The sequence below is a fragment of the Electrophorus electricus genome, chromosome 8 (assembly GCF_041902795.1).
Source record: "Electrophorus electricus isolate QZ-2024a chromosome 8, ASM4190279v1, whole genome shotgun sequence".
NCBI lineage: Eukaryota > Metazoa > Chordata > Actinopteri > Gymnotiformes > Gymnotidae > Electrophorus > Electrophorus electricus.
Window position 1 is genome coordinate 19,682,501 of NC_137504.1, and position 25,000 is coordinate 19,707,500.

The 25,000-nt window shown below is 36.2% G+C and overlaps 3 protein-coding genes across 12 annotated transcripts in view; 2 read left to right on the forward strand and 1 right to left on the reverse strand.

Moving 5' to 3' along the window:
- fer (fer (fps/fes related) tyrosine kinase) overlaps positions 1–18,617 on the reverse strand; it is a 19,210-nt gene extending 593 nt beyond the window's left edge. The window contains exons 1-20 of one of the 10 annotated variants that reach the window (XM_027002113.3): positions 18,306–18,604; positions 17,900–18,106; positions 13,737–14,012; positions 13,200–13,373; positions 12,945–13,044; positions 12,427–12,610; positions 11,454–11,591; positions 11,212–11,331; positions 10,721–10,843; positions 9,958–10,147; positions 8,936–9,031; positions 8,590–8,793; positions 8,187–8,309; positions 7,097–7,153; positions 6,866–6,981; positions 6,564–6,658; positions 6,339–6,462; positions 2,612–2,766; positions 2,274–2,396; positions 1–2,068 (exon numbers count right to left, since the gene is read on the reverse strand). The exon at positions 1–2,068 is cut by the window's left edge and continues 593 nt beyond it. In XM_027002113.3, coding sequence (XP_026857914.1) covers positions 1,932–2,068; positions 2,274–2,396; positions 2,612–2,766; positions 6,339–6,462; positions 6,564–6,658; positions 6,866–6,981; positions 7,097–7,153; positions 8,187–8,309; positions 8,590–8,793; positions 8,936–9,031; positions 9,958–10,147; positions 10,721–10,843; positions 11,212–11,331; positions 11,454–11,591; positions 12,427–12,610; positions 12,945–13,044; positions 13,200–13,373; positions 13,737–13,946 — 2,469 coding nt within the window. In that variant the 5' untranslated portion in view covers positions 13,947–14,012; positions 17,900–18,106; positions 18,306–18,604 and the 3' untranslated portion in view covers positions 1–1,931. The other 9 variants (XM_027002112.3, XM_027002110.3, XR_014125144.1 and 6 more) reach the window with 9 other exon arrangements.
- A 302-nt stretch (positions 18,618–18,919) lies between these two features.
- atp6v1g1 (ATPase H+ transporting V1 subunit G1) lies at positions 18,920–23,614 on the forward strand. Its single transcript, XM_027002060.3, has 3 exons — positions 18,920–19,097; positions 19,933–20,033; positions 22,821–23,614. Exons 1-3 carry the CDS (start codon positions 19,016–19,018, stop codon positions 22,992–22,994), a joined length of 357 nt encoding a protein of 118 aa, XP_026857861.1. The 5' UTR covers positions 18,920–19,015; the 3' UTR covers positions 22,995–23,614.
- Positions 23,615–24,888: 1,274 nt separating this feature from the next.
- The window catches only part of slc31a1 (solute carrier family 31 member 1), an 8,750-nt gene continuing 8,638 nt past the window's right edge, over positions 24,889–25,000 (forward strand). The window contains exon 1 of the mRNA XM_027002090.3: positions 24,889–25,000. This exon is cut by the window's right edge and continues 44 nt beyond it. The gene's annotated coding sequence lies outside the window, so the exon portion shown is untranslated.

Below are 25,000 nucleotides of genomic sequence, written 5' to 3' on the forward strand. Positions count from 1 at the left end.
AAAACATAAAATAATATTTGCTTTAAAGTTTAAAGAAAAAGCTTAAGAGCTCACTTAGCAGTAGTTATAGTGATGTAAGCTCAGCTTCAAGATGAATCACAAATCACCTTGGTGATCAGAATCCATTGGTAATATCTATAAGTTGACGAAAGAACCTAGAACTGTATGATACAGTAGTATCGAATATGAATTATAAGCCTTGACAATTGTACTAGAAGATGCATTTCATTGCATGGCGAATCCTTTTACACACATCCAAGACTATGAATATGTAACAAAACAACGTGTAAAAAGCGGTAGAGGAAATCACTAATTACAGGTTCTACTCTACATATTCTCATCTCACAATTGTCCTAGCTATACTGTTGTCTGTTAGATTTAATCATTGTTGGAGGCAGTACATTGATATTTAGACAAAGAAAACTGGAAAGATATTGGCATAGTAATCTGACGATAGTATTTGAAAAAACCTAAACAGCTAGAAAATTTTTACAATATAGAATCTACAAAAAGTATTTACACAATACAAAAGGAATTCTTCAGAGTAAACCTTGTAGAATCAGTCATTCGATTTATTTTAAAGACAAATAGAAAGGACAAAGTTATGTGACATGGAATTTATAGAAAATCAGGCAAGCAGCACAGCTGGCAATCATAAGATGGCTGCATATTTTACAAAATGGCACCTGAATAAACAAAGTAGTTTTCATCTCGGAATTTAATCTCATATAAGGACTGTTGCATTTCCTGACATGGTTAATAGTGTCCAAACAAGGTTTGCAAAAGAGAAATACCATAGGCTTACCATAGGATACTGCACAAACTACTAAACCATGTTCATATTGATAACTTGTGCTCGAAATTGGCTTTGGTTTAAACAAAGATATGTATTTACAGAAACATACGTATATATACAACTTAGGCTTAATAGAAAACCAGACCATTAGAGATCAATAAGAATATCCCCTATACCAAATGGCATGCATTAACCTCACAGCAAAGAACCATAGGTAAAGAAAAAAGGCATCTCTGGAAGGGTTTCAATTAACTATGTGCAGAAAGAGATAACTCAGAATGACGTCACTGAATGGCTGTTTAGATTTAAAGCCACAACCTTTTGTTTTTAACACTATTCATAAATTGCACTTAAATTAATCCACAGTATATTATTCTTTCAAAAGAAAAAGGAATATGTTGGAAGGCAAGCTAAGCTACCTAATGAAACTGATTAATTTGGTACCTCAGCATTAATCTTCATGAAGCAAAACCACACAGGGAAGAGTAATTTATAATTATATAATTTTATATTATAAAAAGTGATTTTCTGTGGAGATACAAAGAACAGGAAATTGCTTTAGAGGCAAAAGCATTATTTGGCCTCCATCAAATAAGAGATTTGTATGTTATATGCGATCCGTTGTACTTAGTTACAGTAACTGCAAAACCATCCAAACTGTCCAAAACTGAGTTTTAGTATTGGTGAAGATTTATCATTCACCATACAGCAAGTGGAATGTATCCTTCAGCTGCTTCATGGCATATTTCCTCCACCCCTGCCTAAACAGGATCAAAGCCTTTACACTTTACCCATCTGCCTGAAGTTACTTGCAGTTCACTGAACTCATGAAAGCACACATAGTATCTAGAGTACAGTGGAGCATTTAAGTAGAAATACTGATATACTTGATAGAACAGTGCAAAACCAAGACCTAATTCCTTGGTAATGGTTTTAAAAACAGCTGGTAAATAGGCAATTCATAGTCAGTTTATATATAACAAGAAGTACTAGAGTACTCTTGTACTACAGTCATAATTTAGTGATGATCACATGGTGGGAAAAAAGCATTCTGGATATTTGCCTTTGTGGGTAAGGGGCAAAATCACCTTGATGAGAAGTATGGGTTTGGTCTCTTACCCATTCTAATTTGGAGCTATTTTTTCTTGACTGAATAGACTTCCCTATGAATTTCAGCAAACTTGGGACGATTTTCAGGCTTGTAATCCCAGCACCTCTGCATGATCTTGTAGACCTCTTCTGGACACTTTTGTGGACAAGACAATCTATAACCTTCATTCATTGGATGGGGGGGGGGGGGGGGGAACCAAATCAGAAGTGGGATTAAAACCAAACATGCTATCTGAATATATATTAAATCTTTATAAGAATGAAGAACATGGGTATTTTTTATGCAAAGTAAGAGGAACAGACATCATGAACAGACATACAACTACTAAATCAATGCCAAGTGTGAAACCTGGGGAAAAAAGTGTACCTTTCTCAACCTGTTCACGGGCTTGCTGGTTAGTCATGCCTGGGTATGGACACACTCCAAGACTGAAAGTCTCCCAAAGCAGGATCCCATAACTCCACACATCACTCTCTGAGCTGTATCTCCCTGTAGAAGTACATCCACATCTAACAACCCAAAATCTCAACCAATAAACATATACTTAGTGAAACTAAATATCTAGTAAACAGCTTGCTTTTAAATATGTATTAAGAAAGAATTTAAAAGCCTTGCAGTCTTCTAAATAGACCTGAAAATCACTTAATACTAACGCTCTACTACCTGTTATTATTGGGTGGACTCAAGAAGTTCAACAGCTTTACCATAGTTGAGTGCTTCTGGTGCAGTCCATTTGATAGGTATCTGCTTGAGTCCAGATGATGAGTAAATGCCATCATCTTCCTGCCGCGACATTCCAAAATCACTGATTTTCAGCAGGTTGTTCTCTCCCACCAAGCAGTTCCGTGCAGCCAGGTCCCTGGAGACACAGAAGATCCTCAGACCCTCTCTAAAGAAGCGTATTCTATTTTTATAGATGGACAACTGGTATCGGTGTCTGCATATTACTACTAGGTGTGAGCTTCGGCAAAGGTGACGCTTGCTGGCATTCCTAAATGTTGGGGGAATGTTTTAACACAAGAGAGGAATGGGGAGAGGGAGAGAGAAGGGTTTTAGCAATCTTTACAAATCAGGTTAAAGGTTAAATAACACTCAATAATAATAAAGAGCAACCCTCTTGAATCCCATACATTTTTGTACCCAGGCAGATTATTCACTGAACTACAGAACTTACAACTTTCACTTTCAGAAGGCTCTTAAAACACTACAAACATTAAATCACCACCTGTACCTTCCAAATTTTTTAAAAACAGACCTTAAAACAGATAAATGGGTAATTTTGTTAAATACAAATAAGGATAACTAATGCATTTGATGAATCCTACAAGTTTTTATTAAACAAACTTACAACATTAAAGTGTCTGAAACATAGGGTGAACCAATGAAACAGCTGCTCTCATTTAACAATTAAGCAACCATCTAAAATTAGCATCAATAACCAGTGTTGTGTTAAATGCACGTTTAACAGAATTACAAAAATAACAGCATTATTACCATACAGTTATTATTGTACATGACCTAAATGTCTGGAAATATGTCACATGTCAGCCAGCTCCTGGATCTCTATGGGGTTATTTAAAATATGCTGTTATGCCATCTCTTGCTCAAAAGACTGGACAATTAACGTCTCCTTAAAACTAAAGTTTCCATGTTACACACAAACATCTTCAGAAATGTATGTTTCTACTTTGTCACAATTGGTGCATTATTACAAATAAAACCATGTAGACTTTTCACATTTAGCTATAATTTTAAAACATCCTCCCATGACTTCCTCATACTCATATCTGTGGCAAAAAAAAAAAGGTTTCTGACAAAAGTATAGCTACTCTTGCACTATTGGAGGTATTGTGGCTTAATAACAGCATCTTCCCATCATCCTGTGTCTTCTGAATGAGGGTAACATCCAACGTTTTAGTTCTCAATGTAGCACAGCTCTTTTCATTAAGGTTAAGGGAGGAGATCATGTCGCACAAAAAAACCCAAACAAACAAATAAGACAAGCACACAAAAATAAATAAATCTCCCACATACATTTTCCTCTGTAACAGAGTACCTCAGGCTCTGATTAACACTTTTGCCTTTAATTTAATGTAAAACGCTACAATTGTTTAAGGAGACATCCTTCCATAACTGAGGAAAAATGATTCTTACTAAGAGATTAGAAATCAGAAGCTAGACATCTGACCAGTAACAAGAAAATAGAAAGCCTCTCCTGTCCTATTTTTCCTCCTCTGGTTAATACAGTTTGAGGTTTTATTGTTTGTATTTAAATTGCTTCATGGCATATTTTTGACTTCCTTTGTCCACTTTCCAGTTAAAATCATCAAAATAAATTGCTTTAAATTGTTTTGGTTTTTTTAAAGTTTTTTTCTGTGGCAGAATTAAAAAATTATGGAACAGCTAACTATTTTTATAAAGATCATTTCCTACAGCAGACATTTTTATATCCAGCCTGAAACCCTACTTATTTACCCAGGTATTTGAGTCTTTTAGGCATGCAAGGATTGTTGCTTGTTCTGTTTTACTGTTTTTAATTTACGTTTCCTGGAATTATTGGAAGCACTTTGGGTGGCATCTATTGTCTTTAAATGTGCTAAATACATAACTTGAAAGTGTCATTGTGAAATCCTCAGATTCACTGTCACATTTTATCCCCCTTGAGATTCTTTTTTGGCCTTAGTTTTCATTACATTCCTATTCCATTATCTTTTCTTGATCCTTTAAATACTGCCTTCCCCCCTGCTCTTCAGTCAACACATCCACCACTTCCATGTCTGTCTACTGGTAATTCCCACCCACATGTCCTCTAGCAGGAGCAGAAATTGCTGAAGCCTCCCTTGGCTCCGCTCTTCTGTCTTTTCCTTCCTCGTTTTCCCAGGATGCATCACAACCCCTTTCCTTCCCTCCACTTTGACGCCAGACTGCTCCTCTACAAGTTCAAGAGGTACACTCAATGTTGCTATACAGTAACCATAAGGATAGCACTGTGTGTAATGCTGCTTTGTGACAATGGCTGTTGTAAAAGCGCTATATAAATAAACTTGACTTTGGCATTTATTATGGTCTAGTGCCATCATGCTATCATCATAAGAATAGCTTTATATACCTTACAACACAAATGCAAACACACAAAAATAAACAAACAACCCCCCCCCCCACACACACACACTTCTTAAAACACACATCAATCCTCTGTAACTTGGGAGCTCAGGCACCATCTGGCATGTCTCTTACATAAAGGTTTCACAGATCTGGCCTTCAGATACAAGCTGGTATGGCATCACAACCAATGAACCAGTCTGCAACACTCACAGAACAAATTAGGAAATAGTATGTTGTCAAACATGCCATTTCACACTGTTCTAATACTTTTATATTTTAGATTATAGCAAACTATTTACTCTAAACTGGACACTTTGGAGGTTGTGGCAGAAAAACGGACTCTTAATAAGTTGCTGGCCATTATGGACAATGCATCACACCCCCTGTACACGATAGTGGACAAACAGAGAAGGATGTTCAGCAGAAGACTGATACAGATGCGCTGTGCAAAGGAGTGTCGTGTGAAATCTTTTCTCCCCACTGCAATAGGACTCAACAACGAGTCTCCTCAGTGCAGGGACACTCCTGCTGTCTGAACTGGGTTGAGCTACACCATACTCTTACATGTCCAGTTCATACTATCATTTATACTATAATGATTTCACTGTTAATGTTATCACTTTATTTTTACACTCTAGTCTGACTAATTTTGTCACTGTGCCTCCTATTGTTAATATTTTTTTCTGACAGTTTCACTTATTATCTACTCCATTAGTGCAATAATCAGTTTCCAGCTTATTTATATCATGAAGATAAGCATTTATGTATATAGACATTTCTCACTTGTGTTATCAGTTAATATGTTTTACCACTTAATATGTTTCTTACTAATACTAATGTTTGCAGTCACTGGAACACATTCCAAAGCTGTTCTTGCATAAGTCATGTGCATAATTTTCATATGTATATAAACCCAGCTAACTCTTATAATATTTATAATTCATCTGTACCACACTTCTGTAACTCACTTCTACAATCCTACCCTATTTATTCTGATTTAATGTATGTCTTATTAATGTACGTCTTCTCTTGTGTAATCTGTGACAATGCAATTTGCTTCAGGATAAATAAAGTTTTATCCATCCTACACTATATAAGACATCTCTGCTTCTAGTCCTCTGCTTATGATTCAGGGCACAATTATGAAGGGGTGGTAATATTGGACATGATAATTATTTAAACATTCTCTACAGGTCTACATCAAAATTTAAAAATGTGTCATTGGTAGTCTGTAAATGAAAATTACCAAAATTAAATAGCATTTACAATGGACACAAATAGACCTGAAGATAAACCATCAGATTACCTGACTGTCCCCAAACTCACCTGTGGATACAGTTCTTTAACTCCAGGTATGCCATTCCTGCAGCTGCATCTAGCGCAAACTTCACCAGCTGCTTTGTCTTGAGGTCTTCCTTTTTCTTCCTCAAGAAAGACAGAAAGTCCCCACCTGTCCAGAGATAGTACCCCATCATTAGAACCAGCTCTATGTAAACTATAATGATTTTTTACAATTATTTTTCCAATTCCATCAGTTGGTAGTGACCGTACCTGGTACAAGTTCCATCACTATATAAATGGGCTGTCTTTGTGTACAGACACCTATTAACTTCACAATGTTGGGGTGATCATACTGCTTAAGGATCCTTGTAAAAGAAGAAACATTTTTTTTAAATTTGACAGTGATGTGTGTAAGTGGTAGTATAATGCACTTCAGAGGAAGTAATATCCCAAATAAAAATGATAATTTGGCCTAAAATGAAAAATGTAATGAGGATCAATTAGGATGTCCTCAGTTAAATAAATATTTTAGTTCAAGTATTTGTTTGTTAGCATATTTAACTAAGCAGCACCTGGCCTCTGAGAGAAACTTGATCTTGAGGTCTTGAGGCAGATCCTCTTTACAGGTCTTAACAGCCACAGGAGTCTTGTCCCTCAGCGTTCCCTTGAACACCTCACCAAAGTTGCCCTAAAACAGTTGATCTTTTTATCAGAGTCCTATCAAAAATGCCTCAAAGACACAACACCTTAGGATAGAAGCACATTCATTTACAGGGTAATTACAGGGACATTACAGGACATACTTTGCCTAGAAGTTCTCCAAGAATAACATCCTCGTGATTAAGAATCCATTTTTTATCCTGAAAGACACAAACAAAAATAAATTAGTCAGATGCTATGTATACAAATTCATTTGTTTCTTTAAAACCACATGTGTCAAAATTCAGTGTGTGCAAGTTATGCAAGTAACTCATCTAAAATAGGAAACAAAGAACTTGGAATATAGAGGCAAATGTTTCAAATGAACATACTGTTCAACACAAGCCACAGTGCACCTGTTATATGCTCAAATCAGATGGATCTAAATCAAACATCTGTCTCACACAAATATATATGAACACTGAACTTCAAACAGCAATTCCATTCACTAGCTATGAAAGCCTTATTCAACACCTACAGTAGTGGTAATAGAGACATAAACAGAACATTGGTAATGGTCTCAATAAAAACGGTCCTGAGCAAATGATTCGTAATGTCTGTCATTACTCATGAAGTAATGCACTCCATCTTATATCTGGATATGAAACCAAACTGGACATTTGTGATGCAGCATGATACACAATAAATGCATTGTACATATTTTCAGTATATTTATTGTTCATATTTTCACCACTATTTGTATGGTGAGAGAGCATTTTTAGAGCTGGCTGAAAAATAATATTTAAAAAAAAGTCATTAAGTGATTGTCAGTGTTTCCCAATGAGTATCTGAATAGTTTCTTAAAAGCATTGTATTTAAAAAAAATGTAACAAACAAACAAACAAATAATACAATTTCATAAATGATCATAAAGTTGGTCTAACAAGAATACTGAAGCCAAGATTAAAAACAGCATGCCAGCATGTTACTGATGATATTTGACAATTAACAAGATATAAAGGCTCTCAATTACAGTTCTGTGGATTTCATGTATTGCACATTAATGTGTTTTTGTGTAATCAAAACAGGTGTTTTAGAGCAGGAAAAAACAGTAAATGTTCTCTGCAAAGAGCATAATGAAGCACTGGCATACAAATGCAGCAAAATTTTAGAAAACATTTCAAAGTAAAATATATTTTCTGATATAGCTCATAACTGCCTAGACACAATATTCAAAAACTAGAGTGTAATTACCTTTATGACAGGATTTAAGAGCACAACCCCAGACTTCTTGGTAATGACTTGTTTTGTAGTGTAATGATGTTCAATTAACTGAGGAATGGTGGGGAATCCAGTGCCTTCAAATCTGTACTGATTCTGTCAAACAGAGGCCATATATCAAGACTGCAACAAACACTCATCCAATCCTCTACAACAGCAGTAAACATACAAAACGTTGTCATAAGTATGGCATTCTGGGAAAAAAAACAAAAAAACCAAGATCACGACCCTACCTTGCTCAAGGAAAAGATATTGTGAAGCAGCCAATATGTCTTAGTAATGGGGTGTTATGTACTAAAAATTAACAATGACCCATCTGTAATTCATAATGACACATTAATTATTAACTTCACACCAATTGTGAAACAGTACTCACATCAGCAAACTGGATGATGAAGTGTCTGCGCTGGGCATCTGAGAACACAGAGAGCACGTATTCACCTGGCTTGCCATGGCTCTCACGCACCAGGAAGTCTCCCTGCTGCTTGAGCAGCTCCTGGGCCTCTGTGCGAGGAATCGCCCCATGGTACCACTCTTGGTCCCCAAGAGGCTTCTCACTGGTGGGGATAACGTCAAAGAACTGGGGTGGAGAGAGAAATAGAGAGAGATCCCCCCCCCCCATTTTAAAGTAATATATTATACTTTTATTGTAAGAAATATTTTACTGTAACCCAGTAGAAAATAAAAACTGAAACTGCCAAAGAATAAATGACAATACTTACGGAAGATGAGCTTAACACAGACTTTGGTGAGCGGATAATGCCAGCGATGGAGTGACGAAGGGTGTCAAACTTTGATATCCTGTCTTTACTTTTATCCTAAAACATAAGAAAAGGTGTACATTGAACAAGCACAGCACCCCTGTTGCTTTTTTAAACCTGTAGTCATTTTCATTTTCTAGGGAACCTTTCCACTGCTTTAACATTGCAGCAGCAACTGCACCCAATGCCAACCAACATTTCACTTTATACACATAATCTGTTACTGTAAAAGTATGTGCCTTCAGGTATCGTATCCACTCCAGTTGAGCTGGATGCTAATACCACTCACTTGTGGATAATCTGAAGCCTGCAAAATGCAAGTGAGTATGTAAGTTACAAACCAGCTACAAGGTTCTTCCCATCTAAAAACACAGCTCATGGTTACCATGGAGAGAGCTTTAAATAGTGGAAATGTAAGCATAAAATGCTCCCCAAGATGTCTTTAAAAATGGCACCGAAATGTTCCTAACATATATATATAGGAAAGCAGGAGGGCGGCAGTGAGGAGAGTTTGTCTCTCAATGCCCACATCAACTCAGGTAAAGTACTGTTACGCTACTATTTTCCCCCCACACCTACCCAAATCAACTCTTTGCTCAAATCCTAATCAACTGAAAAGACTGAAACTGTGACAATGGCAATAAAATGTAGAGCAAAACCAACTACATGATGACAATTCAAAAGAGGTTTCCAGAATCAGGACCAGAATGTCCACAATCCAGTACCATCGCTGCTGGTTCCCGCCCTCCCGCCCGCGCACACACAAACACACACAAACACCACTCTGCTCAGTGCCAGAATTAGCTGCTAAAATGGCAACAGCTATGCTTTTGTCCTTTTTCACTTTCTTGCCAAATCCTGAAATAAATAAAAAAAAAAAACTTATACATATAATTTAATCAAAGGATTAAAAATTCCTTTAGCCTAAGGAAAAGAAATTTGGTGCGCAGTCATTTGGAAAAAGTGCAAGCAAAAAGCCTCACCACTGAGTTAACGGATCGTGCATCCTCTTCATAGTTGACAACATGCGGAGGCTCCCTGCCCTCGTTCTCCTGCATCTTGTGCTCGAGCAGTTCCTTCTGGTAGCTCAGTTTGGCTTCAGAGCAGCGCAGCAGCTGCACAGTCTGTCTAAGTTCCTCCAGTGACTGCCTCTGACTCAAGAGTAGCACCGTGCTGAGAGAGAGAGACAACACGCTATCATTCACACCTCAGTGGACAGGGACTACTGTTTGTGTCTAGTGTGTTTCAGAAGATTAGCATGAATGAAGTGATTACACTGCATTAATTTCTTCTGTATTACCCAGACTTTACACAAATCAAGTTCAAACGGTGTAAAACCTGACTTTTCTCAGACAGGAAGAACTACAGTAAGAGAGAGACAGACAGACATGAAAAAGAGAGGGAGGGAGAGAAAGGAAAAGAGAGAGAGAAAGGGGGAGAGAGAGAGAGCGCAAGAGAGAGAGAATGGAATGCATGGCCTCCTTCACAACAGCTCCAAGTGGGTGTTTTCACCACAAACTCTTCATCTGCACATCTGATATGCGTTCCTGTTTTTAAAGCATTAACAACATTCTATGGTAGTTTGTTTTGCAAATATGTGACAAATGTTCTGATTTTTCTGATAAATCATTCATAAGAGGTAATTCATCTCTCTTCTTTATTTGATTATATGAAAGGCATTGAATCACAAATCATAGTATCACAAATAAAGTGGTTGTCAAAGCCATAAATGTGAGCTCTACATACTCAGACTTCTTCTCACAGGTTTTGGCAGACTCCTCTATTTTGCTTTGCAGATCTAGCATGAGGTCCTCTTTACTGCGCAGACTCTGCTGGGTGAGCAGTAGCTCCTCGCCTGTAGACTTCAGCCTTAGAACACATCAGTACACATTTGTATGAACATTCGGCTCCATATAAAGGCTTAAATCTGACAAGAGGTTAGTTATAAACAAATAGCTCTATTAATGCATTTCTATTAGAACACAGCTATCCAATCCTCCATTTTTGGACAACAGCAAATTGCTTTTAAACACTGGTATTAAAGATGTAAAGGGGGGGGGGTATTTTTTCCTCCCCCATTTTGTTTTTGTTTCATTCTGAAAAAGGAAAGGGATTATAACACTAGAGACTAAGGTCTTAAAACTCAAAATAGCTCTGCTATCCGAAATTCATAGATGTGAAACGTATATCGTTCCTTTTGGTTCTGAGAATAAAGGGAGTAGATAAATTGAACTTACACTGCTTGTAAACTGTCTGCAGTTAAATTATTCCATAGTATCTCGTTGGCTTGTAGATTCTCAGTTTCCTCTAATAGTGAAATATCAAATTCTACATTTGGTTCTTTGGTTTCTGGGGACCTAAGAAAATAAATTAAATAAGTAATTAAGTAATAAGAAAATAATAAAGTAATATTTAAGTAATAAGAAAAAAAACAACAATGAACATTGGTTAGGATTTGTGTTTGATTTCTTTCACATACCCATACACTTCAATGAAGTTATCATACTCTGACGAAGGATCAATGTGGTCTATGGAGGTGTGTATTTCTTTGTGGACCTTCACGATTTCATCTGTTAAAAGGCTGGTGATTTCACTGTACTCCTCCAGGACACCCTTCCTAGAAAAAGCAGAAAAAACAGACCAACAATATCAATGAGACTGCAGGTTTTTCTTTTAAGTAAAAAAAACAAAAACAAAAACAAAAAACACACAAACAAGATAATTGGTTGTCCTATTTATATAAAACTTTATTTAATATAATTTAAAAAACAAAGAATCAAAGTCTCCCCACAATAGACAAAAAACATTTTTGGCCAATGTTCTTCATATAGCCCAGATTTACGATTTAGGCTTAGCGTCAAGTCAGGGAAGCTGTTTCAATTGTTCTGTTCTTATATCTTAACTTAAGATTATATGGAAATTCTGTGATTAAAAAAAAAACATTGTAAGAGCAAAAATCCTATTGAAATCCAACAAAGCCACCCTGCCATATAAAATGAGGAAAAAATTGATGTAAAAAAAAAAAAAATTCTTCTTTAGTCTAGACTATAGAACAGCAAAAGGGGTATGAGATATACCATGTCAGCAGCTTTCCCCAATGGCTTATGTATTCATATAGCTAAGAAAATCTGTTTTGCAGAATATCACTATACAGTCAGTTTTTAACATGTCAGTTACTATGAAGTCATATTCCTTACAAAGTCATTCCTTACCAACTCACTCTTAAAACAGCAATTTCTTACTCATGGTTGAGTGTAAAAGCCAAATCATACCATGCATGCAAACTGGGCAAAATTATATTTCAGTTCTTTATTTTGGTCAAAGTATTTTTTTTAAGTCCTCTGCAAATTTATAACATCACAAAGGTGAATGCAACTAAATGCCATTGAACACAACCAGATCAAATGCCTGCATGTCAATGTCAGCCAGCATGGGACTAGCATGGGACTCACAGGGCGCTGACCATCTCCTCCTGCATCTTCTGCAGTGAGTCAAGCAGCAGTGGCAGTGCACTCTGGTGGTGGTGCTCCTGGTGCAGCTGTGCACCACGCACTGCTAGCACATACTGGTTGTGCAGGTTGTGAAGCTTCATGGTGGCTTTGTCATAGCGCTCACGTGCCTTCTCTGGCTCCTTGCCTTCGAAGAGGACCAAGCATGTTAATGATGGTCTGGCCATCTCTTGAACCTCTGCCCTGCTAGATAAATCTCCATATGTCAAAAAAAGCACTTTTCTTAGGCAGTCTCATACTACTGCAAATGTCTGACTAATGTCTATTTACCACCTACACTGATGACAAAAAGCCTAATATTAATGGTAACAACATGTGGATGTCATATTCCCACTGTCCAGCAGCACATTTACTATGAACAAATATTTCAAAGACAATACTTTGTTTGGGCACTAACTGGATAAGATAAATACAATGGGGCTAAAAAAAAATGCTTCCAGTGGTGAACTAGGAGACCTCACCTTTAACAATTGCCTCCTTGTATTTCTCTTTGGCAGCATGCGCATCTTTACTTAATTGTCTGTAGGTACCTTTTAGCTTCTCAAGGTCAGTTTTCGTAACCTGAAAACAATTAAAAAGTACCTAGTCTTCACCAACACCTGATGCATGTGCTTGAAATGTAAAAGAAAAAAAACATACATGGTGAAGAACACAGATGAATATATGCCACTGCCTTTTAGACACTGACTGAAAGGTGAAGCTGGTGCTGGACTTGCCTTGTTCAGTTCAAACTCAATCTGCTGGTGGATGCTCTGGTAACTCCTCTTCACTTGTTGTTTGTCTTTGATCATCATGGTAAGGCGATGCAGTGGGCCAGAGTTTAGCTCGTCTGCATGAGACTTCATGATCTTGCTCAGCTGCTCTGTCTGCTGTACCATGTGAGCCCATGACTGAAAACCACAGAGCGGCATCACTTCTGACACATTGCACTCCTATCATCACCCTTACACATTCCGAAGTGTGATGGTAATATGACAGTTTAGTTTAATTTATTTGAACAGTTTTGTGGTCCCAATGCTCTATACTGACAGGAGAAAAGGAAAACCACCTGCTTTCAACTCAATAAAAACAGAACTTCATCTGGTCTCACTTCCAGGAACAGAACCAAACTTGCAGAAATAGTCCTTTAGATCATTCTGCACCAAAGTACCACAAAGTAATGAACAAAAGTGGCATGCTGTGTACTATCCAACTGATGTATAAAACATGTTTAGCTGTGAAATTAGGCTGCTCCACGGCCAAAGATTTGTTACCTTAGAGACGTTACTGATGTAGTGAATCTGGGAGGAGTTATCATACTTGTCCACCTGCTGGCTAATGTTGAGCAGGAGTGAGGCATACTCCTTGTCACTCTTTACACGAAGGGTCATAAAGCGCTTCACCGACTCCAGCAGCTTCAGTTCCCAGTCCTGCAGTTTAATTAGGCCATCATGGGCGCTCTGCAAGTCACGACCGAATCCCATCTTGCTCACAAGGAAGTTTCTCTCTCTCTCTCACTGGGGGAAAGTCTCAGGTCTGCATTTCTCGTGCTGCAGGGGGGGTGAAGTTGTACAGTGTAGTTCAGTTAAACAATGGAAGCTAATGTGGTCTCATAGTATAATGGCAAATAATGTGGCAAATAATTAATGAAGTTAGAATATGGTTAGAAGATGTTAAATAAATCATGTGCAGCTGGCTATCATGTCCTGCTGGCTCTTTGTTACCATGTTTGTATCGTCTGCCCCTATATGACTACAGCTTTAAGCAAATATATTACAACTGCAACAAATGATTGTGCAGTCCTATTTAGTAGAGGTCTAGAGACATTTATCAGAAATTAAAATGCATTTAGATTCTGTACACTTAAAAAAATAAAAAATAAAAAAGAATTTTTTAAAAAAGCGCCACATATTTTTCACTGAATAACCACAAACATGTTATTAGCATTCCTATAGAATCAATGGCTATCTTGAGAGGAAACTGATTGCCTGATACAAAATAAGCACAGGGTTGATTTTGCTATTTAAAGAGTGACAAACAGGCTGAACTCAGGAATTGACCATCAGAATAATGCTCTAACCATAGTGTGTTTCCAGTACAGCCCTGTCTGCAAACCAGGCTTGAGTGAACACAGCCCAAAACCTTTGCAAACAAAGTGACTTATAGAATTTCAAAAATGTTTATCTGCACAACTTTATTAAGACATGTGAAATATAATAAATACAAAATGTTTTGTTCTCAGGAAGCAGATGAAGGTTTGAGTAGCCATGTCACAAATACAGTCAATTTAGTTAACCAAGCAGCTTTTCAACTTAGCATAGCTCAGTACTGTGTTAGAGTTGGGAAAAATAGTTAATTTGTTTTTCTTGTAAACTGTAAAGAAATGCCTGGACTACAGTATATCTATCGCTAGTTGGTTTTAGTTTTAATGTTAAAATTGATGAGAAAGCAAATTAATTTCTGCTACTCTGCATCAGGAAGCAAAGATAAATTTATTGCATTTAAAGATCACTCATGATTATAAAAAAACATCGGCCTTTTGGAAATTAACTGATATTTCCTTTGAATATGGCTCTAAAATTCAGTTGCTAACCCCAAAGTTATTCTTTGAATCACAGAACATTCAAATGCCATAATCTAGTTTCATTTTACAAAACATGATTAGCAAACAGCCTACCGTGAAAAAACCTCAGTTTATCTTTTCCATGTATGAATACATACACATGGCTACATCAGCCATAACTTTAAAGCTCATCCAAAAATCAGACATATAGATCAACAGGCTTCCAACCTTTTATGACAATCCCAAAAGGCAAAATGGCCAGTGGTTTCAGTGTCAGTAAGACACAAGATCTGTCAAGCAGCTGAAAGCGAGGTAAAATCAGAGTGAGATTTTACTGAACAATCTACTTTTTTTTCTTCATTTGCAGGCGAAGAGGCACGTATAATTAAACTGTACGTAAAACAACAAAACCTCAAAAGAACCCCCAAAAGCCAAGCAAATAGAACATAAAATATAAAACATTTCTATGACAGACAACATGCTTTTAGGATAAACTACCAAGGCCTTTTCAATAAATGTATAATGACCATTTTGGCTGACATTGACACATATTAATTAATTAATACAACTTTTGCTTACATATCAACCTAAGCTTACTTCCCTGAAATAATATTACACAAGTATAGACAGGGTTATCATAGCTGACATTTTCCCAAAATGGTGCTATAAAATCTCTATATAGCTATATATTGTGTATCCAAATCAGATGATGACATCCAATAGTTAACCAAACATCAAAAGAAGCTACACACTTCATTGATAATAAAGCTCAAGCCTTTACAATAGCAGTGTAACAGTGGGGCTATACTGACAAAAATATAGTCACCTAAATCTGGATGGTTCATATAAAAATATTTTGGCAATACATTTATCATCATTTTATTTCATTTTATCTTTACATTCTAATGGCATGTACAGCACTTTAAATTGCTCTTAACACAGTTTTAGCAAATACAGTCACTAAAAAAAGTACATTATTGTTTCTCCCTTCTGTACTGTCTTCACTTGGTTTATGTGTAGGGGTATAGGTGAAAATCAGGAATTTTGGATGAACACGATGATGAATGTTGTTTATGCATTTGCACACACATATGAACATTAAAAAGGTTAAAAAAAATTAAAAAGGAGGGGTGGGAAGGAAATGCGAAATGGTTTGGGATTATTAAAAAAGGAAAAAAAAAGAAAAAAAAAAAAAAAAGAACATTAGCACATAAACTCCTTAATCACCAAAGCCATACTGCAGCAAAATCCTACATCAAGACCCATCTAGCACTAACCAAATATATGGTCTCAAGTATGATCATTTTGCAAGATGGTTAAATAGGTTACAACTACAATCATAGACTATGTGGGATTAAATATATAATTTCACAGTTACTGCTTCTCAAATTCATCTTTAAAATCCTCTCTCCCAACACAGAGTGGTTAGGCATATATTGGTGGGCGTTCACCTCAATAAGGAATTGCTGTGTGCTACAGATCTAATTTGCAGGGGGAGCTGCCAATTGAATGGTACTACTGAGCTAACTGGCTGTGGAATGTCCTTACTCTGTATTAGACTTTGAGGCTTGACTCATGAAAAACAAATAACAATGTAAACAATGACCTAGCTAGACCTTTATTGTTTCAAGCCCTTTGACATTCTCTAGCCTAACGTTCAGAACTGCCTTGAGAAAGTGATCAGTATCCATAGATCTCATGTTATGCGTTTCTGTGTATGTACACGGACAAATAATGGGTTGAAAAAGGTGTAGCATCTACTACAAATAATAAGATTACTTTGCACCGTCAAATTACCTGACCATATTTAAACTAATTGTCTTGGTTGACTATCAAGCCAGATAACTTTACCGTGCCAGTGACTGACGATAAATATTTGTATTTGAGAAATTAAACCCATTTGCGACAGTTCTGCCAGGTAAACATTTGCTTAATAAATTGTGCTTGGCTAGACCAACACAGCAAGTTTCTTTAAACAAAATAATAAACAAACTCCATTAGACATCTTACTCAATTTATGACAAATTAATATGTAAATTTGCTAAATTAGCTATTTTATACGTATTTACGCAGTGACGATAACTAACTAGCACAGACGTTCAGTGTTACCAGGGGTAAACATGACTTTTATTAACGTTAGCGATAACAATTTAGCTAGCCAAGTTACTTTGCATTATATTATTAGCCAGATAGCTAGCTAACCTAGTTACCTAGTTAACTAACTTGTTATTAGCTAACCTAGCTAGCTAGCTATAATAGCTAGCCAACTGCAAACACCCTCATTGGGAGTAAGCAGTGTACTAAGCAGCTAGCTAGGTTAGTTGGGTTAACTAATTTACCAATCCCAAAAAGAATGAAAAAAGTAACCCAGCTAGCTAAGTAAAAAGACCCGAATTTACAGTATAAACGTGTGGCAAGGAAAAATACATAGGCGATTTGACTATCTTGACATGTCGTTTAATCATCATCTAGGTTACGTTTATCTAGGCAAACTGACGGACAGTTTCCCAATGCTATATTTCGAATGAACATTAGTGCGACGCTTACTATTAATTGGGAAACAGCATATAATCAATTTGGCATTGTGCGTAAAATATCCCCAGGAAACTTATAGTTCATGTAGATTACAGTGCAGCATAATTAGTTGGTTTTACTAAACTATTAACATTATCCGTCTTTCATTATTGAGATTCGCTAACATTAGTACGCTAGGCTAGCGGTTAACCAAACTAGCAAACCTGCTAATGTTGTGTGGCCTTTCCCTTTGGAAAACAGCAAAAAGCGTAAGACAAAAGTATGGGTTAACTAAATTCATACCAGCTAAACATCGATTTTGTATAAATAAATAGTTATACAGTAAAATAGTTTACTCACTTAGCTACCTAAGTTATTTATTATTGCGTTTCTCCGTGTTTCCTGATTCCTCGGTATTCCTCTTTTCTTTTGCTCGGTTGCCGGAGTTGGGATTCGGGATTCGGGAGGGGTTTCCGCTCTGGATTGCTGAAAACCCGAGCCTTAAAATCATGACGTTTACAGCAATACCCAGGGCCTCTGTCGCTGCTTCTGCGCAACCTGTAAGCCCTTGAATAGGTATGAAATCTCGTGAAATGAACATCAGAACTAACATGGTTTTTTAAAAAGTATTTCTGATTACAGCTCATAAGTAACTCGATATAGGTTCTCTAGGAAATAATACTGTTTTGTTAAGCATTTACATTTTCTCTTTAGTTTCCATTTATAGACGTAGTCAAAACAGACATACCCCATCTCTGAGGCTTACCTATTTTTTCAGTGTTGTCTGACCAGGTATTTTCCGTTACTGGTGCAATCCTTTCAATGATTAAGCAATGCCAACATCACTTCTAAATCAATAAATCACATTTTGTACGTAAAACAATAACAGGCACACATGTAATGCTAGTCGTGTATCTTCCACACAAGCTTGTCATAACATTGGCCCAAGTAATATGTAATCTAAAATGTCATCCCAACCAGAATTATCGCTGACCTCAAAATAATTTATTTATCAAAAGCAAAGGAAAATGTGTGCTAATAAAAACATATACGAAAACATGACATTCACCTTTGAAAAAAGTAAAAACGTGATACTATACCAGGGAATGGAAAAGACTATATCTACTGCAGTCTTGGCCTTGGCCTAATGAGTTATGTGATGGCAACAAGGAACTCATATAAAAAAAGTATTATTGTTACTTTCAGTGTTTTTTCACTTAGGCGTAATTTCAATAAACAATTAATACTTATTAATTCAACTAGGACCTATATATTTTAGTAAATGTGAATACCGTGACTAAAATATAAGCAGATAGCTTGCAATTTCTCCCTGTGATCAATAAATGTCACGTGGTTTTGCTCAACCTTCAGTTACGTGACGCACAGTCAGCTGACGTAGCTACAGTTCTGTCAAGCTCTAATTTTTGCAGTCGACCTTCGGGGAATTTTTATTCATAGTTCACATCTTTTCGAGTAATGGCAAGCCAGTCTCAGGGTATTCAGCAGTTGCTACAAGCTGAAAAACGGGCCGCGGAAAAGGTCGCTGAAGCCCGTAAACGTAAGTAAATTATTTTTTTAAGGAATGTTGGAGTCGAATGAATCGATGACTAAGATGGACAACTAGCCAGCTAGCTAGCGAGCCCGATTTAGCAAGCTAGCTGGTTGTTTCGCCATCAAATAGCAAACTAAGACAAAGTCTGCTGCGTAGTAAAGCAATGTAGATAGTAATTACGGTGATCGTTTTTCAGTTAAAATGCTAGCTACCATCTTGAACTAAACGGGAGCATGACGTTCTCGTTAGCGGGTTATATTGGTCTATCAAGCTAACCTAGCTGTTTTAATGTTTGTTTATATAAACATAGGTCCTGGTTTTGTGAGATACTTGAGTCTCAATTTGGGGTTTTCCTTTATAAAGCATACTAAATAAGTACATTGAATCGCTGATATGATAAATCTAAGAACTGGTTTTAAGCCAGTGTCAAGCTGAAGAAGTGAATGAAATTTTAATATTGCTTCACTGTGGAATGTTTCACTTTTTGTAATCGATGACCCAATTTTGAGAAGTGTTAAGTGATTTTTACTTTTTTTTAATTGAAGAAAGTCATTGAAACTTGCTGACATTATTGACTAATTGATGGTGAACAGAACTATTCACAAAAAGGCAACTATTACAATGGCATTGACTCATAGTAGGCTATAATTACTCAGTTCCCTTTAATCTATCTAGTTTCTGCTTTTGCTGTCAGATGTTTCCTGCATGTAGTCAATTAAAGAAGAATGATTTAATTTTATTTTTTACTTAAAAAAAAATATTTTCAGAGTAGGTTCTAGATTGACACATTTGCGATATAATCTAAACATCATATCACAAATGAATGTTACTTGTGTGTCAGGGAAGAACAGACGTCTGAAGCAAGCCAAGGAGGAAGCTCAGGCAGAGATTGAACAGTACCGTCTGCAAAGGGAAAAGGAGTTTAAAACCAAGGAGGCTGCGGTGAGTGGTAATTTGTCGATAGGGACAAATGTCTTTTAAAAAAATGAGTTAGAGACATTTCATAATCTCATCTATTTAGGTTTTCTAGACTCATTTTTATTAGGCAACATTTATTCAGTTGTTCTAGTCTATTAATGCAGTCAGGGTTTTCCTTAAGAACAAAGAACAAGGTTTTGGACAGTCGGTAGTGCTAGAAATTCCTCCCTAGAGGCTTTGAGGTAACAAGTATAAACAGATTCTGGTCAGAGAATGTGTAAGATGTAAAAAAAAAAAAAATAATAATAATAATACTTTTTTTCATTATTAAAATTCGGAGGGAGATTTGAGAAAAGAATGAAGAATTGTTATACTGTTACTGTGGTTTGCAAAGATAACGAGAACAAAGGAAAGTATATCTGCAAAATGAGTGACTGAATGTACATGGCCCATTGAGATCACATTTATAGGCACATAGTTTAGTATAAATAAAACAATCAGAAATTAACATAATTATCTCAATGAATTAAGAAAAAGCTAAACACCAACTCTTGTCACTGTAATAGGATATGCCATCAAGTTTGTATCTCGCATAGTTATTAGAACATCTCCACTGATGAGTTTTTCAATTTGCAACTTCCTACTTAAGAGCTTCATTTATTTTAGTTGATTTTAGTTTCTTGTTAATGGAAGTTTGTAGTATGATCAAGAAATTCTGCACGAAGACATGCTCACCTTTTGAAAATCTGCTTAAGAAGCTGTTATTTAATGTTTATAGTTTGCACTATGGCCACTGTGATGTTGAAGTGAAGTGAGCTTTTTTTGGCTTTCAGTAGACAAGTATGGAATTTAACAATATAAACAATAGCATTTCTAAATTACCCGTACTTTGGTTTAGTGAGGAGTATATACTTTGTGGTCAGTGTTGTAGCTGACTTGTTCAGGCAGTTACAGGCCATATGGGTTTTTTTTCCCTACTTGGAAGTTGCAAACTTCACACTTAGTCATGAATGGAACATTAGGTGCAATTTCTGCTAAAATGAACTAGTGTCTTTTTGACATTTATTAGTTCAATTTTCTGACTTTTCAAAACTAAATCTGAAAATGGAGAACTTCATTATTAATTTTTTTCATGTTGGTATATTAAAGAATATTCATTCATTCCTTCATTCTTTTTTTCTTGTTTTCTATTTCTACTTTTATAAAATTAATTTTGGGGAAAAGACTCCTTGCTCAGTTTTCAGATTTTTTTGTTTTTGTGCCTTGTAATGAAAGCGAAAGGGCTTACTTTATTTTAAGGACTTTACTTGCTTTGAGTGGTAGTTTTGGTGCTAGCAGTCTAAAATGTTCAGTAGCGCACAAAACTTTGTGCCACATAGGAGTATATTTGAAAATTTGTTTTATTATTGGAATATTAATTTAAAAAAAAAATTCAGTTCACAAATGCATGTCTGAGAATTTAGCAACTACTAAAGAATCAAATGTAAAAAAAAAAAAAAGAGGGGGGAAAAAACAAGCTTCTGAGAAGGTCTGTGTACCTTTGGTCAATTTATTTTCATTTTCAGAACCAATATTGAAAACGGGAAAAATGTTTGTGAAAAAAAAGCGAGAGAGGGAAACGGCTTGATTTGACAGTTTCACCAACTAATCAAAGTCAAATAACCAACACACCAAAATGCTGTTTCCCTTTCGTTCATTTGTTTTCTGTCTCTAATCTTAAAAATGACCCCTCATTTTTTATTTTTTTTTTCATGCACTGAATTGGAAACGAAAGAAATGAGAAATGGAGCAATGTAGGGGTTTTTTTTGTTTCTTTTGTTTTTTTTTATGTACAAGAAAGCAGAAACAAGAATTCGCCTGAATTTTCGTTATGCTCTTTATGTCTACAAAACCAACATATTGTTAATTTTTTTTTATTTGGTAAATGTGGGTGGCCCTAAAGTGCTGGTTGTATGCCATTGACCTGTCTGTGTGTCATCATGGTGTCTTCATCTTTCCTCTACAATTTGACATGCCCCCGCATGTCATCATGGTTGGCGCTGAAGAATCTACTATTTTTTTTGGTTCCAGCTGGGAACAAACTTTTCAAGTTCTGGGACCTATTTATTTTGGCACAAACACACCAAAAGGTCACTAAAATTAGGTGCATGAACTGGAACTGTTCCAGTTCCTCATTGGTGGAAACGGAGCTTTTACAACATGCGTTGTCACAAGGCAACTTTACAAATGTTGGGGTCTAGATCCATAATGAGTAAACCAGTGATGACAGAGGCAAGCAGATACCCCCTGGACAGAATTAAGTAAGAAACCTTAGGAGGACCAAGACTTGAGATGAAACACATCCTTCTTGTGTGGCCCAGTTTATAATGCTTTAATACTTATTATTTTGAGAAGCAGAACTCTAGAGGTTGTCTGTTACTGAAAATAACATTGCACCATCATTCAATGGCAGGCAAGATCCCAAGGCTATTGCTTTTTTTTTTAAATGCACAATAGAGGAAATCATTACAACTGTGATGTTACTCATAATAACAGAACATAATTTGTTGTTTTATTATTTCCCAGGTATCAGAGCTTATTGTTGTTTAGTATTGCAATTGTTATGCTCATTTTGTAACTCATTCTTGACTCCTATATATTGGTTCAATAGTATTTTGGTTTCTTAATCTATTTGTACTAACTAGAATGCATTCTCTGAGTACATGACAGCATTTTTGTAAGTCACTCCTAGATAAGAGCATTTACTAAATGCCATAAATGTAATGTAAAATAAAGTGTGTTTTTATGAGCTTCCTTATTTTCTTTTGTTAGGCCCTGGGTTCTCATGGTAACTCAGCTGTTGAGGTAGACAAAGAGACCCTGGACAAGATGAGCCGCATCCAGAATAGTTACCAGCAAAACCGGGAAGCTGTACTGAACAACCTGCTGAAGATGGTTTGCGACATCAAACCAGAAATCCATGTCAATTATCGTGTTGCTGGATAAACCTCCCCCTTCTATCCACCATTTTCATCACAACAGCTTAAACACAAGGAACACTGAGACAAAGACTGGCATTGTACAACTATAAAGATGTTTCAGTCCCAATGTATTGGATCCAAAACCAGATCACATTGGTAGATGATTCCCACCCCCCGATGATAACTGATGTCTGTGTTTGGGGGGGGGTTGTAGTTGGTATTTAGTATTCACCTGGAAGGTTTTAACATTTCAACCTGCTGAGGTGTAAGTTATACCTATTGGTTACTGTAGATGTTCAAGTAGATGGTAGTTTTCTGGATTGGGTCAATGCAAGTCTTTGTCTCTGCATTCTTTGTTACCTATTATTGTTGTCTTGTGAAAAAAACAAGTATGTGTGTGTCTGCTGCTAACTATGTAGTGTGCTGTTTATTTATAACCAACCACAATGTTATTGTAATATTTGATCACTGTATAGAAAGCAGGTTCTTTTCCCTGTGGCACATTTATCACACAAATGTCTTGCTCCTCTTTCTGCAAAATATGAATTCATGGCTTCTAACTATAAACTTGATGTGAAGCAAACATTCCTATGTTTGAACTGGCTCTGAAAATACAGAACGTGGTAATAAATGTTTGTGTGCGTGTATGGACTCACTGAATGACATTTTTTCAACACTTCTAAACACGAGTGTTGCCTTGGTATTACAATGTTACTTAAGGTTTACCAAGCTATGACTAAATAATGAAATGAGCCAAAAACACCATTATTAACATGAATGAACATTTGTACTCGAGAAGTAGCTGTTAAGTTATGAATATAGGAGATGTAGACATTTTGTCCCTGTGCATTAACAAAAGGTTACAGATTTCAAAAGAAGTTTATAAGCAGGCTAATGCATCTTTTAGGTAATTCACCAATTGATTTTCTTCTAAAGAGGCTACATGAAAACTATTGGAACTGCTGCTGACAATAATAAGTGTAGCTTAGTTTTTTACCAATGGCCAAAAACGCGAGGAAACAACACGTCAGTAACTGGTCGGGTTTCCCATTCAAATGATTTTTACGAAAATTGCTTTAGCGCTTAAAATGTTTTCTCTACACAGAAAATGTAAACGTAAATTGTCGGTAAAATTATATCTTCAAACGTTGCTCAAGTCGACAAGCATTTTAAACGCTAAAACAATTTTCCAAAAATAATCACTTGAGTGGAAACGTTTTACATCACATGGTTTGGGTGGTATTTTGACATGAACGTCGCTGGGGATATCCATACAATGAGTATACTTCATGTGGCATTGGAACGTAAGAGTGGATTGAAAAGACTCTTCTTCGTTGAGCTTTAAGCGAACTTTGTAATGAATTGCGTCACACCACTTAAAACGCGTGCAAGTGAAGTAAGACACAAGCTTGTTTAAGAGATTATTTGCAGAATAAGAATCATCCGTTTTTAGTAATATTTAGTTAATTTTAATCAGACAATTATATATAATTGTATGTTTGTATATTGCCTGTGGAAACTTATTGTTGAAGGACTAAAGAAGGAAAGGTTAAATCAACTATATAATGTGGAACCTTACCCAAATTTTAGTATCTGATGAAACTGTACGTTATTATGATGTCGAAGTATTTTACAAGTCACCTAAATACTTTTAGAGATCTCAATCACATACGTCACAGAACGTTTGTTCCCTTCACCGATTTTGCAGCGATAACGTTAGTATTTGGGAAAATTGCGCCTAGCATTCAAATATCGATGATGGGAAATAGATTTTTATTACCTGTAAAATATGTCCATATGCCCCTATAGTGTCTTTACTGACATATATGTATTGTAAAGTGTGAAATAGGAAGGAACGAAGGATATTTGTTTAAACAAATTAAAAGTCCCGTAATCCAAAGTGGAATTTTGTAGCTGGCTTCTTTTACGCCACGTTACCTGACATTTTCTGTTCCTTTTGCGACAAGAGTTTGGGGGGGGGGTTAAAGGTACTGCTTTTTTATGACATTAATGAATTAAGTTTAAAACAAA